The sequence below is a fragment of the Pristiophorus japonicus genome, chromosome 5 (assembly GCF_044704955.1).
Source record: "Pristiophorus japonicus isolate sPriJap1 chromosome 5, sPriJap1.hap1, whole genome shotgun sequence".
NCBI lineage: Eukaryota > Metazoa > Chordata > Chondrichthyes > Pristiophoridae > Pristiophorus > Pristiophorus japonicus.
In genome coordinates this window covers 13,044,107-13,056,876 of record NC_091981.1, presented here as the reverse complement: position 1 = coordinate 13,056,876, position 12,770 = coordinate 13,044,107, and the positions used below count along the sequence as shown (strand labels likewise).

The 12,770-nt window shown below is 44.6% G+C and overlaps 1 protein-coding gene across 4 annotated transcripts in view; it reads right to left on the bottom strand.

Annotated features, from left to right (window-relative positions):
• LOC139263747 (cadherin-12-like) overlaps window positions 1-12,770 on the bottom strand; it is a 419,878-nt gene that overhangs the window by 119,977 nt on the left and 287,131 nt on the right. For all 4 annotated transcript variants that reach the window (XM_070879783.1, XM_070879782.1, XM_070879785.1 and 1 more), the window contains one exon: window positions 7,744-7,880. In XM_070879783.1, coding sequence (XP_070735884.1) covers window positions 7,744-7,880 — 137 coding nt within the window. The remainder of the gene's footprint in view (window positions 1-7,743; window positions 7,881-12,770) is intronic.

Here is a 12,770-nt window from a genome sequence, read left to right as displayed (position 1 = left end):
ATATACTCTCTGTATAGTCACTGTATAATTGCGTAAGATGGGGACTTGTTTACCGGAGGTACCATCAACAAGATTCACACTGTATACACTATGCTGGCACCACCAGAGGGTGCAACTGGTGGAGGCCCAGGGATCACCTGTACACCGCCGCACAGCACTTCCCCCAAGTCAGCAAGATCCACGGTGTGGCCTTGGACAACATAGATCATTTGCCATACCTCGGGAACCTATTATCAACAAGAGCAAACATTAACGACGAGATCTAACACCGTCTCCAGTGTGCCAGTGCAGTCTTCAGCCGCCTGAGGAAAAGAGTGTTCGAAGACCAGACCCTCAAATCTACCACCAAGCTCATGGTCCACAGGGCTGTAGTAATACCCGCTCTCCTGTATGGCTCAGAGACATGGACCATGTACAGTAGACACCTCAAGTTGCTGGAGAAATACCACCAATGATGCCTCTGCAAGATCCTACAAATTCCCTGGGAGGACAGACACATCAACATTAGTGTCCTCGACCAGGCCAACATCCCCAGCATTGAAACACTGACCACACTTGATCAGCTCCGTTGGGCAGGCCACATCGTTCGCATGCCAGACACGAGACTCCCAAAGCAAACGCTCTACTCGGAACTCCTTCACGGCAAACGAGCCAAAGGTTGGCAGTGGAAACGTTACAAGGACACCCTCAATGCCTCCCTGATAAAGTGCAACATCCCCACCAACACCTGGGAGTCCCTGGCCAAAGACCGCCCTAAGTGGAGAAAGTGCATCTGGCAGGGCGTTGAGCACCTCGAGATTCGTCGCCGAGAGTATGCAGAAATCAAGCGCAGGCAGCGGAAAAAGCGTGCGGCAAACCAGTCCCACCCACCCTTTTCCTCAACGACTATCTGTCCCACCTGTGATAGGGACTTTGGTTCTCGTATTGGACTGTTCAGCCACATAAGGACTCATTTTTAAGAGTGGAAGTAAGTCTTCCTCGATTCCGAGGGACTACCGATGATGATGAGGGTTAACACTTCCCCCAATATGTTAAACACCACAAAATCGGACAAGTTCTGGGGCCTCATCATGACACAGCACAAGGAGAGAGAGGGCCACCTCACTTCCAAGAGGGTTCCACGAGCCATCTGATTTATTCCTGTCATTTGGGAAATGCCTCGAAGAAGGACTAGCTAAGGGTCTAAAACACACAAAACAAGCACTTATACCAAAAGCAAAGCGTTGGGGAAAAAACAGCAGCCACATACCCTCATCACTTGCAGCAAATTAAATTCGGTTGTGTTATGTATGCATACTATAGATAGACTCTCTGTGTACTCACTGTATAGAGGAGGAGAGTTTTGGTGGGGGAGAAAGTATGTTTTGGGGGGGAGGAGGAGAGTTTGGGGAGGAGGGGGGAGAAAGAGTGTTTTCCGGGCAGGGGGTTGAAAGAGTGTCTCTCTGGTAACCCCTCGCCCCCCCCCCCCCGTGACATCGCGGCCAGCAGCTCGCATTTCTCTGGTCGGATTTACTTCATTTTTATTCGTATTTTAATTACTTGAGCTTTTCCCTTGCAATGTTTGGTGCTTGGTTGTTGAGGTCCTCTCCAGTTCCCTTCCCTCCCCTATCCCTGTCCTGATATCTGCCGAATGTGTGCTGCTTTTTCTTCACTGCCCGCAAGGTTTTTCAGAGCTGGTCACATGCGCTGACCTAAGTGGATTTGGAGTAAGTTTTTGCTGGCCAAAGTGGCATAAATGGCCAAAACTGGCGTAAGTGTCTGGGAACGTCCCCTTAAAAAAAATCGTACCTAACTGACTTACTCTGGAGCAAATTTTCGGGAAAAATGGCATTTTTTAAACTTACGCCAGAAAAAACTACTTACTCCAAAAACATTGGTTGAAGTCATGGCCAAGATTAGGCCCAATAATCAGGTGTCAAACAGGCTGCCAATTCGCTATCACCCGATTTGCAGAATCCAGAACTAGCCATGCCTCTAGCCAAGCTGCTCCAGTACAGCTACAACACTAGCATCTATCCGACCAAGTGGAAAACTGCCCGGGTGTATCCTGTCTGCAAATGCAGGACAAATACAATCTGGCCAATTACCTAGCGCCCCATTAGTCTACTCTCAATCATCAGCAAAGTGATGGAAGGTGTTGTCGACGGTGCTATCAAGTGGCACTTACCAATAACCTGCTCATCGATGCTCAGTTTGGGTTCCAGACCTCATTACCGCCCATTGGTCCAAAAATGAACAAAAGAGCTGAATTCCAGAGGTGAGGTGAGAGTGACTGCCCTTGACATCAAGGCAGCATTTGACTGAGTGTGTCATCAAGGAGCCCCAGTAAAACTGAAGTCAATACGAATCAGGGGAATACTCTCCACTGGCTGGAGTCATGCCGAGCACAAAGGAAGATGGTTGTGGTGGTTGGAGGCCAATCATCCCAGCCCCAGGATATCGCTGCAGGAGCTTGTCAGGGCAGTGTCCTAGGTCCAACCATCTTCAGCTGCTTCATCAATGACCTTCCCTCCATCATAAGGTCAGAAGTGGGGATGTTCGCTGATGATTGCACAGTGTTCAGTTCCATTCGCAACTCCTCAGAAAATGGAGCAGTCCATGCGCGCATGCAGCAAGACCTGGATAACATTCAGGCTTGGGCTGATAAGTGGCAAGTAACATTCGTGCCACACAAGTGCCAGCCAATAACTATCTCCAACAAGCGAGAATCTAATGAGGAGAGACTGGATCGACTGGGCCTGCATTCACTGGAGTTTAGAAGGATGAGAGGGGATCTCATAGAAACATATAAAATTCTGACGGACTGGACAGGATAGATGCAGGAAGAATCAGAACCAGGGGACACAGATTAAGGATAAGGAGTAGGCCATTTAGCACCGAGATGAGGAGAAACTTCTTCACTCAGAGAATTGTTAACCTGTGGAATTCCCTATCTCAGAGAGTTGTTGATGCCAGTTCATTGGATATATTCAAGAGGGAGTTAGATATGGCCCTTACGGCTAAAGGGATCAAGGGGTATGGAGAGAAAGCAGGAATGGTGAAGGATCAGCCATGATCTTATTGAATGGTGGTGCAGACTCAAAGGGCCAAATGCGCCTACTCCTGCACCTATTTTCTATGTCTATGTTTCTAACCACCGCCCTTTGACATTGAATTGCATTCCCATCACCGAATCCCCCACCATCAACTTCCTGGGGGTCACCATTGACCAGAAACTTAACTGGACCAGCCACATAAATAGTGTGGCAACAAGAGAAGGTCAGAGGCTGGATATTCTGTGGCGAGTATCTCTCCTCCTAACTCCACAAAGCTTTTCAATTATCTACAAGGCACAAGTGTGATGGAACACTCTCCACTTGCCTGGATGAGTGCAGCTCCAACGACACTCAAGAAGCTCGACACCATCCAGGACAAAGCAGCCCGTTTGATCGGCGCCCCATCCACCACCTTCAACATTCACTCCCTCCACCACCGGCGCACTGTGGCTGCAGTGTGCACCATCTACAAGATGCAATGCAGCAACTCGCCAAGGCTTTTTTGGCTGCTCCTCCCAAACCCGCGACCTCTACCACCTAGAAGGACGAGGGCAGCAGGCGCCTGGGAACACCACCACCTCCACGTTCCCCTCCTAGTCACACACCATCCCGACTTGGGAATATATCGGTCGTTCCTTCATCATTGCTGGGTCAAAATCCTGGAACTCCCTCCCTAACATCACTGTGGGAGCACTTTCACCACACGGACTGCAGCGGTTCAAGAAGGTGGCTCACCACCATCTTCTCAAGGGCAGTTGGAGATGGGCAATAAATGCTGGCCTTGCCAGCGATGCCCACATCCTATGAACAAAAAAAAGATATATATTTGTGCGACAGCCAGGGATCAGTTCCACTGGCTGCCGCGTTTCCCGCATTCCACAAGTGACTGCATTCCAAAAGTACTTCAATGCCAATAAAGCGCTTTGAGACGTCTGGTGGTCATGAAAGGCGCTATAGAAATGTATGCCTTTCTTTGTGAAATAGTTTCAGATGCCCTCAGAAATGCATTAAGATCCTACAAGCATGCACATTCTTTCTTTCTTAAATTCCTTGATACATTTTCGACATGAAAGAATGATTAGAGCAGACTGCCTTGAATCAGTGTGTTCTTTTTTGAAAAATACACCCACATTTTTCTCCTTGTTTCCCATCCACGTCCCCCACATACAGAATATTTGTTGTAATAACTCAAAATTAGTTGATTAAAAAAATGCACATAAATAAAGCAAAATCCACATAAATTATTTTTATCGACTACAAAATTAGCAATTTTATTTAATTTAGCTGACTTGTTTAATTCTTTTTATTACCTCGCACTCTGATTAAATGAGAATGCTATTCAGTTAGTACAACAAATGCCGTAACTAATGCTTTGAGGATATAATTAATCAAAATTAAGTGACCCAAATGTCTAGCAGAGTCGCATGTTCCAAGATCCTCATTTAAATATCAAAGCAGTAATATATCAATTCTTAAAACAACCTTCTGCAGATCTATTTACTAATGGGGCATACAGGATCTGTGAAAGACTCAACCTCAAGCTAATTAACTCTACAGATACTACAGAGAACCCCACATTCACCCAAATTGCAAAAACACGAGGAAAGCTCTGAGCTCCTTGGTGGCGAAATTGGACCCCGTTGTGCCTGTTTCTTTAGACAATAAACAAGGGTATAAAGCACCAAGTTCTCGGGGCTATGTCTGGTGCCCAGATGTACGTCCAACGCCATATTGGATTGAGTGATATTTAGGCATCCCTGGCGATAACCTCAACCAGGCTTTATACCCCTTGCATCTGCTAAGAGGGGCTAAGTGCCTCTTTAACGACCCCGTTCTGAAATTCGGCAACACTGGACGGACCATGCACCAGGCAAGCTCCACTCAGTTTCTCCAGTTCTTCTGCAGCCCGCCCAGCGGTCCTTAAAGGGACTACTGGAGGCTGCTAACAAAACACTTAGGGGCCGAAATTGCTCCTTACCTTAAGCCATGTTACCACCTCAAATCAGCGGCCGTGCTGCGGAGTGGAATGGCTGCAGACTTGAAGTGCAATGGCCGCTACTAGTCCAACTGCCCTTCAGAGGTTTCCCGGCGGTGACCCGATCCAATCATTGGTAAGCACGTCATCACCATGCGCACCGCCAATCTCCCCCCACCGCCCCCCACCTCACCCCCACCCTCAACCCCAGCTGCACAAACTTACCTACTAAGGCGCAAACTATTCCCGGGCGCTAACTTTCCCGCCCCGCCGCCATTATTGCCCCAAAATCAACAAAGCCGAAAATCTAGCCGCAAGTCTCTAAGAATCAATTAGCCAGTGGCTCAGTGGGCAGTACGCTCATCTCTGAATCAGAAGGTTGTGAGTTCATGTCCTGCTCCAGAGACTTGAGCACAAAAATCTAGATGCTCCTGGCACGGTGCTGAGGGTATGTTGCACTGTCGGAGGTGCCATCTTTTGGACGTAAAAGATCTCATGGCGCTATTTTGAAGAAGAGCAGGGGAGTCATCCCCGGTGTCCTGGCCAATATTTATCCCTCAATCACCATCACTAAAACACATTATCTGGTCATTATCACATTGCTGTTTGTGGGAGCTTGCTGTGTGTAATTGGCTGCTGTATTTCCTGCATTACAACAGTGACTAAACTTCAAAAAGTACCTCATTGACTGTAAGGCGCTTTGTGATGTCTGGTGGTCATGAAAGGCACTATATAAATGCAAGTCTTTCTTTCTTTGATTGCCATATATTGATATGATGATTAAATTATGTATGGGAACCAGAGATATGATATGCACTGTATCATCATATTAGTCACTGACTTTTACCTGACAATACTGTGTCACACAACTGTATTACTGGGATTTAAAGGAATAAATTGCCTTCCTTCCTCTTGTTTACTCTCCTACTCCTGTATGGAGTTTGCAGTTTGAACATTTGGATTCTGCATTCACCCGCAAAACCACATTAACTACACTTCATCATGCAATTCATAGCGGTAAAGTGCATTGGGATGTTCTGAGAGATGTGATAAGGGACTATATAAATGTGATTACTTCCTTCTTACTAGATTACTTGCTGTGCAATAGGTACTGCTGCCTCTCCTTGTCCTTGATTCAACATCTCTCCATGGCGTCATTCTGCCCAGTTAGTGGAACATTTTCCAGTTATATATGGCAATCCGTATCCTCCGTTTCTCTGATTATGGAATAGCACTTATTCCTTCCTCACTCCACTTTTATCCCAGTTGTCCAGGAGTTATTCTCCTGCCCTTTGAAATTCTCTTACACAGGTCCGGAGGGTTCTGAATAAGGGAGGTTGAACCTCTAAAAGCACTTCACCTAACAATATCTGTCCCTCCTTTCATAAGCTTCCAAAAAAATCTCTTTAAATACCTGTTAAATTTATGCTGCCTCCCTTCATACTCAGCATCCACCTCATTCCTTTGCAGACTATTCTGCAATATTCTCTTCATGGATTTTTTAATATTCGTTCATGGGTTGTGGGCATTGCTGGCAAGGCCAGCATTTATATCCCATCCATAATTGCCCCTTGAGAAGGTGGTGGTGAGCCACCTTCTTGAACACTGCAGTCCCTGTGCTGTCAGGGAGGAGTTCCAGGATTTTGATCCAGCAACAGTGAAGTCAGGATGGTATATAACTTGGAGGGGAACTTGCAGGTGGTGCTCCCATAGCTTTTAGCTGGTAGAGGTTACGGGTTTGGGAGGTGCTGCCGAAGAAGCCTTGGCGAATTGGTGCAGTGCATCTTGTAAATGGAGCACACTGCAGCCACTGTGAGCAGGTGGTGGAGGGAGTGAATGTTGAAGGTGGTGGATAGGGTGCCAATCAAGTGGGCTGCTTTGTCCTGCATGATGTCGAGCTTCTTGAGTGTTGTTGGAGCTGCGCTCATCCAGGCAAGTGGAGAGTATTCCATCACACTCCTGACTTGTGCCTTGTAGATAGTGGAATGCCTTCGGGGAGTAGATGGTGAAAAGGCTTTGCAGAGTATACATATATTTATATGCTCTATATAGTCAAGTTGAGTGCTGTATGGCTAAATTAATACATATCACTATGGGACCCAAGTGCTCGATAGAGATGTGATTAAGTTACTTACTATTAGTCTCATTTACAATAACTTTACAATGTCAAAACACAGCCCCAATCAAATAAGTTTGGATTTATTAATATTCAAATCAAAGCATCAATGGGTAATTGGTGACAATCTTCTTCCAACCTTCCTCCAACCTGAATTTTCTCCTTAATCGTTAACTGCCAGCAACAGAACTCATAGGTCATCATGTTGGATGACATACAAATACCCTATATTCGATATTACACTGCACCAAATAAAAATTAAAACCACTTTTAAAGTTACATTCTAAAATGCCGCCTGATTGCGCTGGTCCCTGAAAGTTTTACATTTAGCGATATGTAAACGAGTTTGAGCGAGAAACTTGACACGGCATTCAATTCTGAAAACGAGCCGCTTTTGAGCACAATTTGCAGTCCGCATTGCCGATCGTGGAAACTCTTGCCCATGTTTAAATATCCAAATTTAACTTAATGAGGGAAATCAGCCGAAGGAATGTCGTTTCATTTAGAGGCTGGATGCTCAATGTCCGATATACTTTACTTTCGTCGGGCCCTCATTGCCCGTGAAATTGGTTGTCGGTTTGCTCACCCACTTGTGTCTGAGTGCATGTACTACTTACTGACTTTCATTGCTAGAACAGAGATGTTGTACTGGGAAACATCCTCTCTGTCCAGAACGTCGTTGGCAGCAATTGTTCCATCATCCTCATCGATGGTGAATAATCTCTCCTGATCCGTGCTCTCATCAATTGAGTACCTGGATTGTAAAGAAGATAAGAGATTATGCATTAACATTTTTGTGGTTAAATATAGAATCATAGACATTTACGGCACAGAAGGAGGCCATTCGGCCCATCGTGTCTGTGCTGACCGAAAAAGAGCTACCCGGCCTAATCCCACTTTCCAGGTCTTAGTCCGTAGCCCTGTAGGTTACGGCACTTCAAGTGCATATCCAAGTATTTTTTAAATGTGATAAGGGTTTCTGCCTCTACACTCGTTCAGGCAATGAGTTCCAGACTCCCATCACCCTCTGGGTGAAAATCTCTCTCCTCAACTCCCCTCCAATCCATCAACCAATTACTTTAGATCTATGCCCCGTGATTATGGTCTCTCATAGAATCATAGAATTATAGAACGGTTACCGCACAGAAGGAGGCCATTCGGCCCGTCAAGCCCGTGCCGGCTCTTTGCAAGAGCAATTCAGCTAGTCCTACTCCCCCGCCCTGCAATTTTATTCCTTCAGGTACTTATCCAATTCCCTTTTGAAAGCCACGATTGAATCTGCCTCCACCACCCTCTCAGGCAGCGCATTCCAGATCCTAACCACTCGCTGCGTAAAAAGTTCTCCTCGTGTCGCCTTTGGTTCTATTGCCAATCAACTTAAATCCGTGTCCTCTGGTTCTCGACCCTTCCGCCAATGGGAACAGTTTCTCTCTCTATCTACTCTGTGTAGTCCCATCATGATTTTGAAAACCTCTAAAAAATCTTCTCTCAACCTTCTATGCTCCAAGGAGAACAACCCCAGCTTCTCCAGTCTATCCACATAACTGAAGTCCCTCATCCCTGGAACCATTCTTGTAAATCTTTTCTGCACCCTCTCTAAGGCCTTCACAGCATTCCTAAGGGAAATAGATCCTTCCTATCCACACTATCTAGGCCCCTCATAATTTTATACACCACAATCAAGTCTCCCCTCAGCCTCCCCTGTTCCAAAGTAAACAACCCCAGCCTATCCAATCTTTCCTCATAGCTAAAATTCTCCAGTCCAGGCAACATCCTGGTGAATCTCCACTGTACCCTCTCTAGTGCAATCACATCCTTCTTGTAATGTGGTGACCAGAACTATACATAGTACTCCAGCTGTGACCTAAATAATGTTTCATACAGTTCAAGCCTAATACCTCCTTGCTCTTATATTCTCTGCCTCTAAGTAAACCAAGAATTGTTCAATTTGCTTGTGGCTGTGAATGAGTATATTCAAGGCGGAGATAGATAGATCTCAGCGGGTCAGGCAGCCACTGTGGAGAGGAACAACCATCCACCTGAAACATTAATGTTTCTCTCTACAGATGCTGCTGACCCACTGCGATTTCCAGCACTTTGTTTTTATTTCAGATTCCAGCAGGCTTTTGTTGAGATAGATAGATGTTTGGAATCTAGAGGAATCAAGGGATATGGGGATTGGGCGGGAAAGTGTTGAGTTCGAAGGTCAACCATGGTCTTATTGGATGGCGGAGCAGGCTCGAGAGGCCATATGGCCTACTCCTGCTCCTAATTCTTACGTTATTCTCTTAACTGTTTGATTAAGAAAAAACAAGACATCAGAGAACGCTTGGCTTTATTTATCACTCTGTGTATAAACATAAGAACATAAGAACATAAGAAAGAGGAGCAGGAGTAGGTCATTTGGACCATCGAGCCTGCTCCGCCATTCAATAAGATTATGGCTGATCTGATCATGGACTCAGGTCTACTTCCCTGCCTACTGCCCATAGCCCTTTACTCCCTTATCGCTCAAACATCTGTCTATCTCCACCTTAAATATATTCAATGACCCAGCCTCCACAGCTCTCTAGTGCAGAGAATTCCACAGATTTACAACCCTCTGAGAGAAGAAATTTCTCCTCATCTCAGTTTTAAATGGGCGACCCCTTATTCTGAGACTATGTCCCCAGTTTTAGTTTCCCCTATGAGCGGAAACATCCTCTCTGCATCCACCTTGTCGAGCCTGTAATATTGTGTAAAATATAGCTCCATCTAGTGGACTCCTGTGGCACTGCAGCCAGTGCTGTGTACAAATAAAGAGGGAACAAGTCACCTGACTAGAGTTCCGGAGTGCTCTGCCATCTTAAGGTGTGTGTGTGTGTTTGTGAGTTGTACTGATGATATAATAGAGCCACCTCATTATCTTATAAGTTTCAATAAGATCACCTCTCATTCTTCTGAACACTAGTGTAAATCAAACCGGCAGAATTAGAGGAGAGAAAAAAAAAGACTCACAAGTATCCATCAACCAAATAGTTTTAACCCTTGCCAGAAAAACAACCAGCCTTTAATATGATGTAGTGAAAAGAGCGGTAGGAATGGTTGGTGCACTGATTTGACAAGTACAAATATAACACCATTTACATAAACACCAACCTCGAAAACTTGAAAAAGTTGACAGCACAAGAATGGCTCTCATTATAAGCCGATGACATGCGAAAACAAATTAATCGCAGCACACTAGTACATTCATGCCTGAAGAGGAGGAAATACAAGTCTTGAAAGGACAAAATTGTAGGTTCATATCTGAGGGGCTTGGGTCACGCTTCTCAGACAATTGAAAATGATTACATAAAAATTGATACATTGCAATTCTTTTGAAGCACTTTCATACTTTACATTTGAGTGAATTTTTAACTCTTAAAAAATAGAGAAAGCTGCGATTCGGACCCTTACACACTGCTGGGTCTCCCAGTCCCAATTTTAATAAAGACAGTTGGGGTAATGACCAACGTTCCCGTTAATTGTTTGGGCAATGCGCAACCTCTTTAAGGGTTATTAATCTGAAAGAAAAGAGAGACTTGTAATTATATAGCGTCTTTCAAGACCTCAGGATGTCCCAAAGCATTTTACAGCCAATGAAGTACTTTTTGAAGTGTAGTCACTGTTGTAATGTGGGAAACGCTGCAGTGAATTGCGCACAACAAGCTCCCACAAAGAGAATAGTGATGAAGACGAGATTAACTCTTTTTTTGTTATATTGATTGAGGGATAAATACTGGACAGGTAAGCAAATGATAATTTATATAATATTAAATTGCAATAATAATCCAAATGTTTTAGTAGTTATCTAAGAAACTTCAGGGGGGTAATTGTAAGGTGTAACGCATTGGAAGGAAACAAAATGGGTGTAACATTTTGGGACTTCTATCTATATGGCCTGGATGGGATTTTGTTTTAATTCATGTTCTGATATTACTATAAAGATTAGATTCAACAACAACAACAACTTGTATTTATATAGCGCCTTTAATGTAGTGAAATGTCCCAAAGTGCTTCACAAGAGTATTATGAGATAAACCAATTTGGCACTGAGCCGCACGAGTAGAAATTAGCGCAGGTGACTGGAAGCTTGATCAAAGAGGTAGGTTTTAAGGAGTGCCTTGAAGGAGGAAAGAGAGGTAGAGAGGCAGAGAGGTTTAGGGAGGGAGTTCCAGAGCTTGGGGCTTAGGCAACAGAAGGCATGGCCACCAATGGTTGAGCGATTATAATCAGGGATGCTCAAGAGGGCAGAATTAGAGGAGCACAGACATCTTGGGGGGTTGTGGGGCTGGAGGAGATTACTGAGATAGGCCATGGAGGGATTTGAAAATGAGGATAAGAATTTTGAAATTGAGGCGTTGCTTAACCGGAAGCCAATGTAGGTCAGCGAGCACAGGGGTGATGGGTGAACGGGACTTGGTGCGAGTTAGGACACAGGCAGCCGAGTTTTGGATCACCTCTAGTTTAGGTATGATAGAATGTGGAAGGCTATCCAGGAGTGCGTTGGAATAGTCAAGTCTAGATTTGTTTATAAAAGATTAACTCCCAGAGGAACAACAATTTTTTACTTTTGGAACTATTTAGGATATTGATTCAGAAACAATGGAATGCCATTGCATGGATGTCATAGCAATTCATGACCTCTTAGGATGGGATACGAGATAAGTCAGCCATCACAGACTGTTTGCTGTCTGGTCGTAGGTATTTCTTGCAATTATCGTACAATTGTTTTCATTCAAAATACCCAGCAGGGAACCTAGCTGAACAAAGCAAAAAGTGACACAAGTCCCAACCTCGAGGGGACTGCATTTTATTAATGGTGCTAACTTTGACTGGCAGCTCGGTGAGCCAATCCCTGACCCTATTTTCAAAAAGAGAGACATCACTAACCTAGGTTACTACAACAAGGGTTGTTTAAGAAAAAGGTAGGAAAAATGTTGGAATCTTTAATACAAGATGAAATTATCAAATACTTAGAATAAGGAAAAATAGTTAGAAGCAGTCGCCATGAATTCCAGAAAGTAAGATTGTGCTTCGCAAATCTGTTAGAGTTCTTTGCGGAGGTGGCAGATATGGAATTTAGAAGGGCTTTAGCAGGAGTCACAGACGATTAAGTCGGATGGAATAAGAGTAAAAACCTAAGGATTAAAAACTGGTTCGAAGGTAGGAAATAGAAAGTAGGAGTGAAGGATAATTTCTCACTGTGGTTGAAGGTGGATGAACATGATAAGATGGTGGAATGGGTAAAACGTGGCAGATGGAATTCCATGTCAGTAAGGTGAAACATTTTGTCTTTTAAAAAGGATTATACTTGGAATGGAGCAACGCTGGGCGAGGTGGAAAAGCAGAGGGGTTCAGCTTCACAAATAATTTTTTAACCAATAAGAGAATTAAGGGTTACGGGGAGCGGGCGGGAAAGTGGAGCTGAGTCCACGGCCAGATCAGCCATGATCTTGTTGAATGGCGGAGCAGGCTCGAGGGGCTAGATGGCCTACTCCTGCTCCTAATTCTTATGTTCTTATGTTCAAAGGTCACTAAAAGCACCACCTCAAGTGGATCAAAGCCTTAACAAAGCTAATGATTTACTGGGTTTTATTACAGGAGGCAGGGAATATAAAGT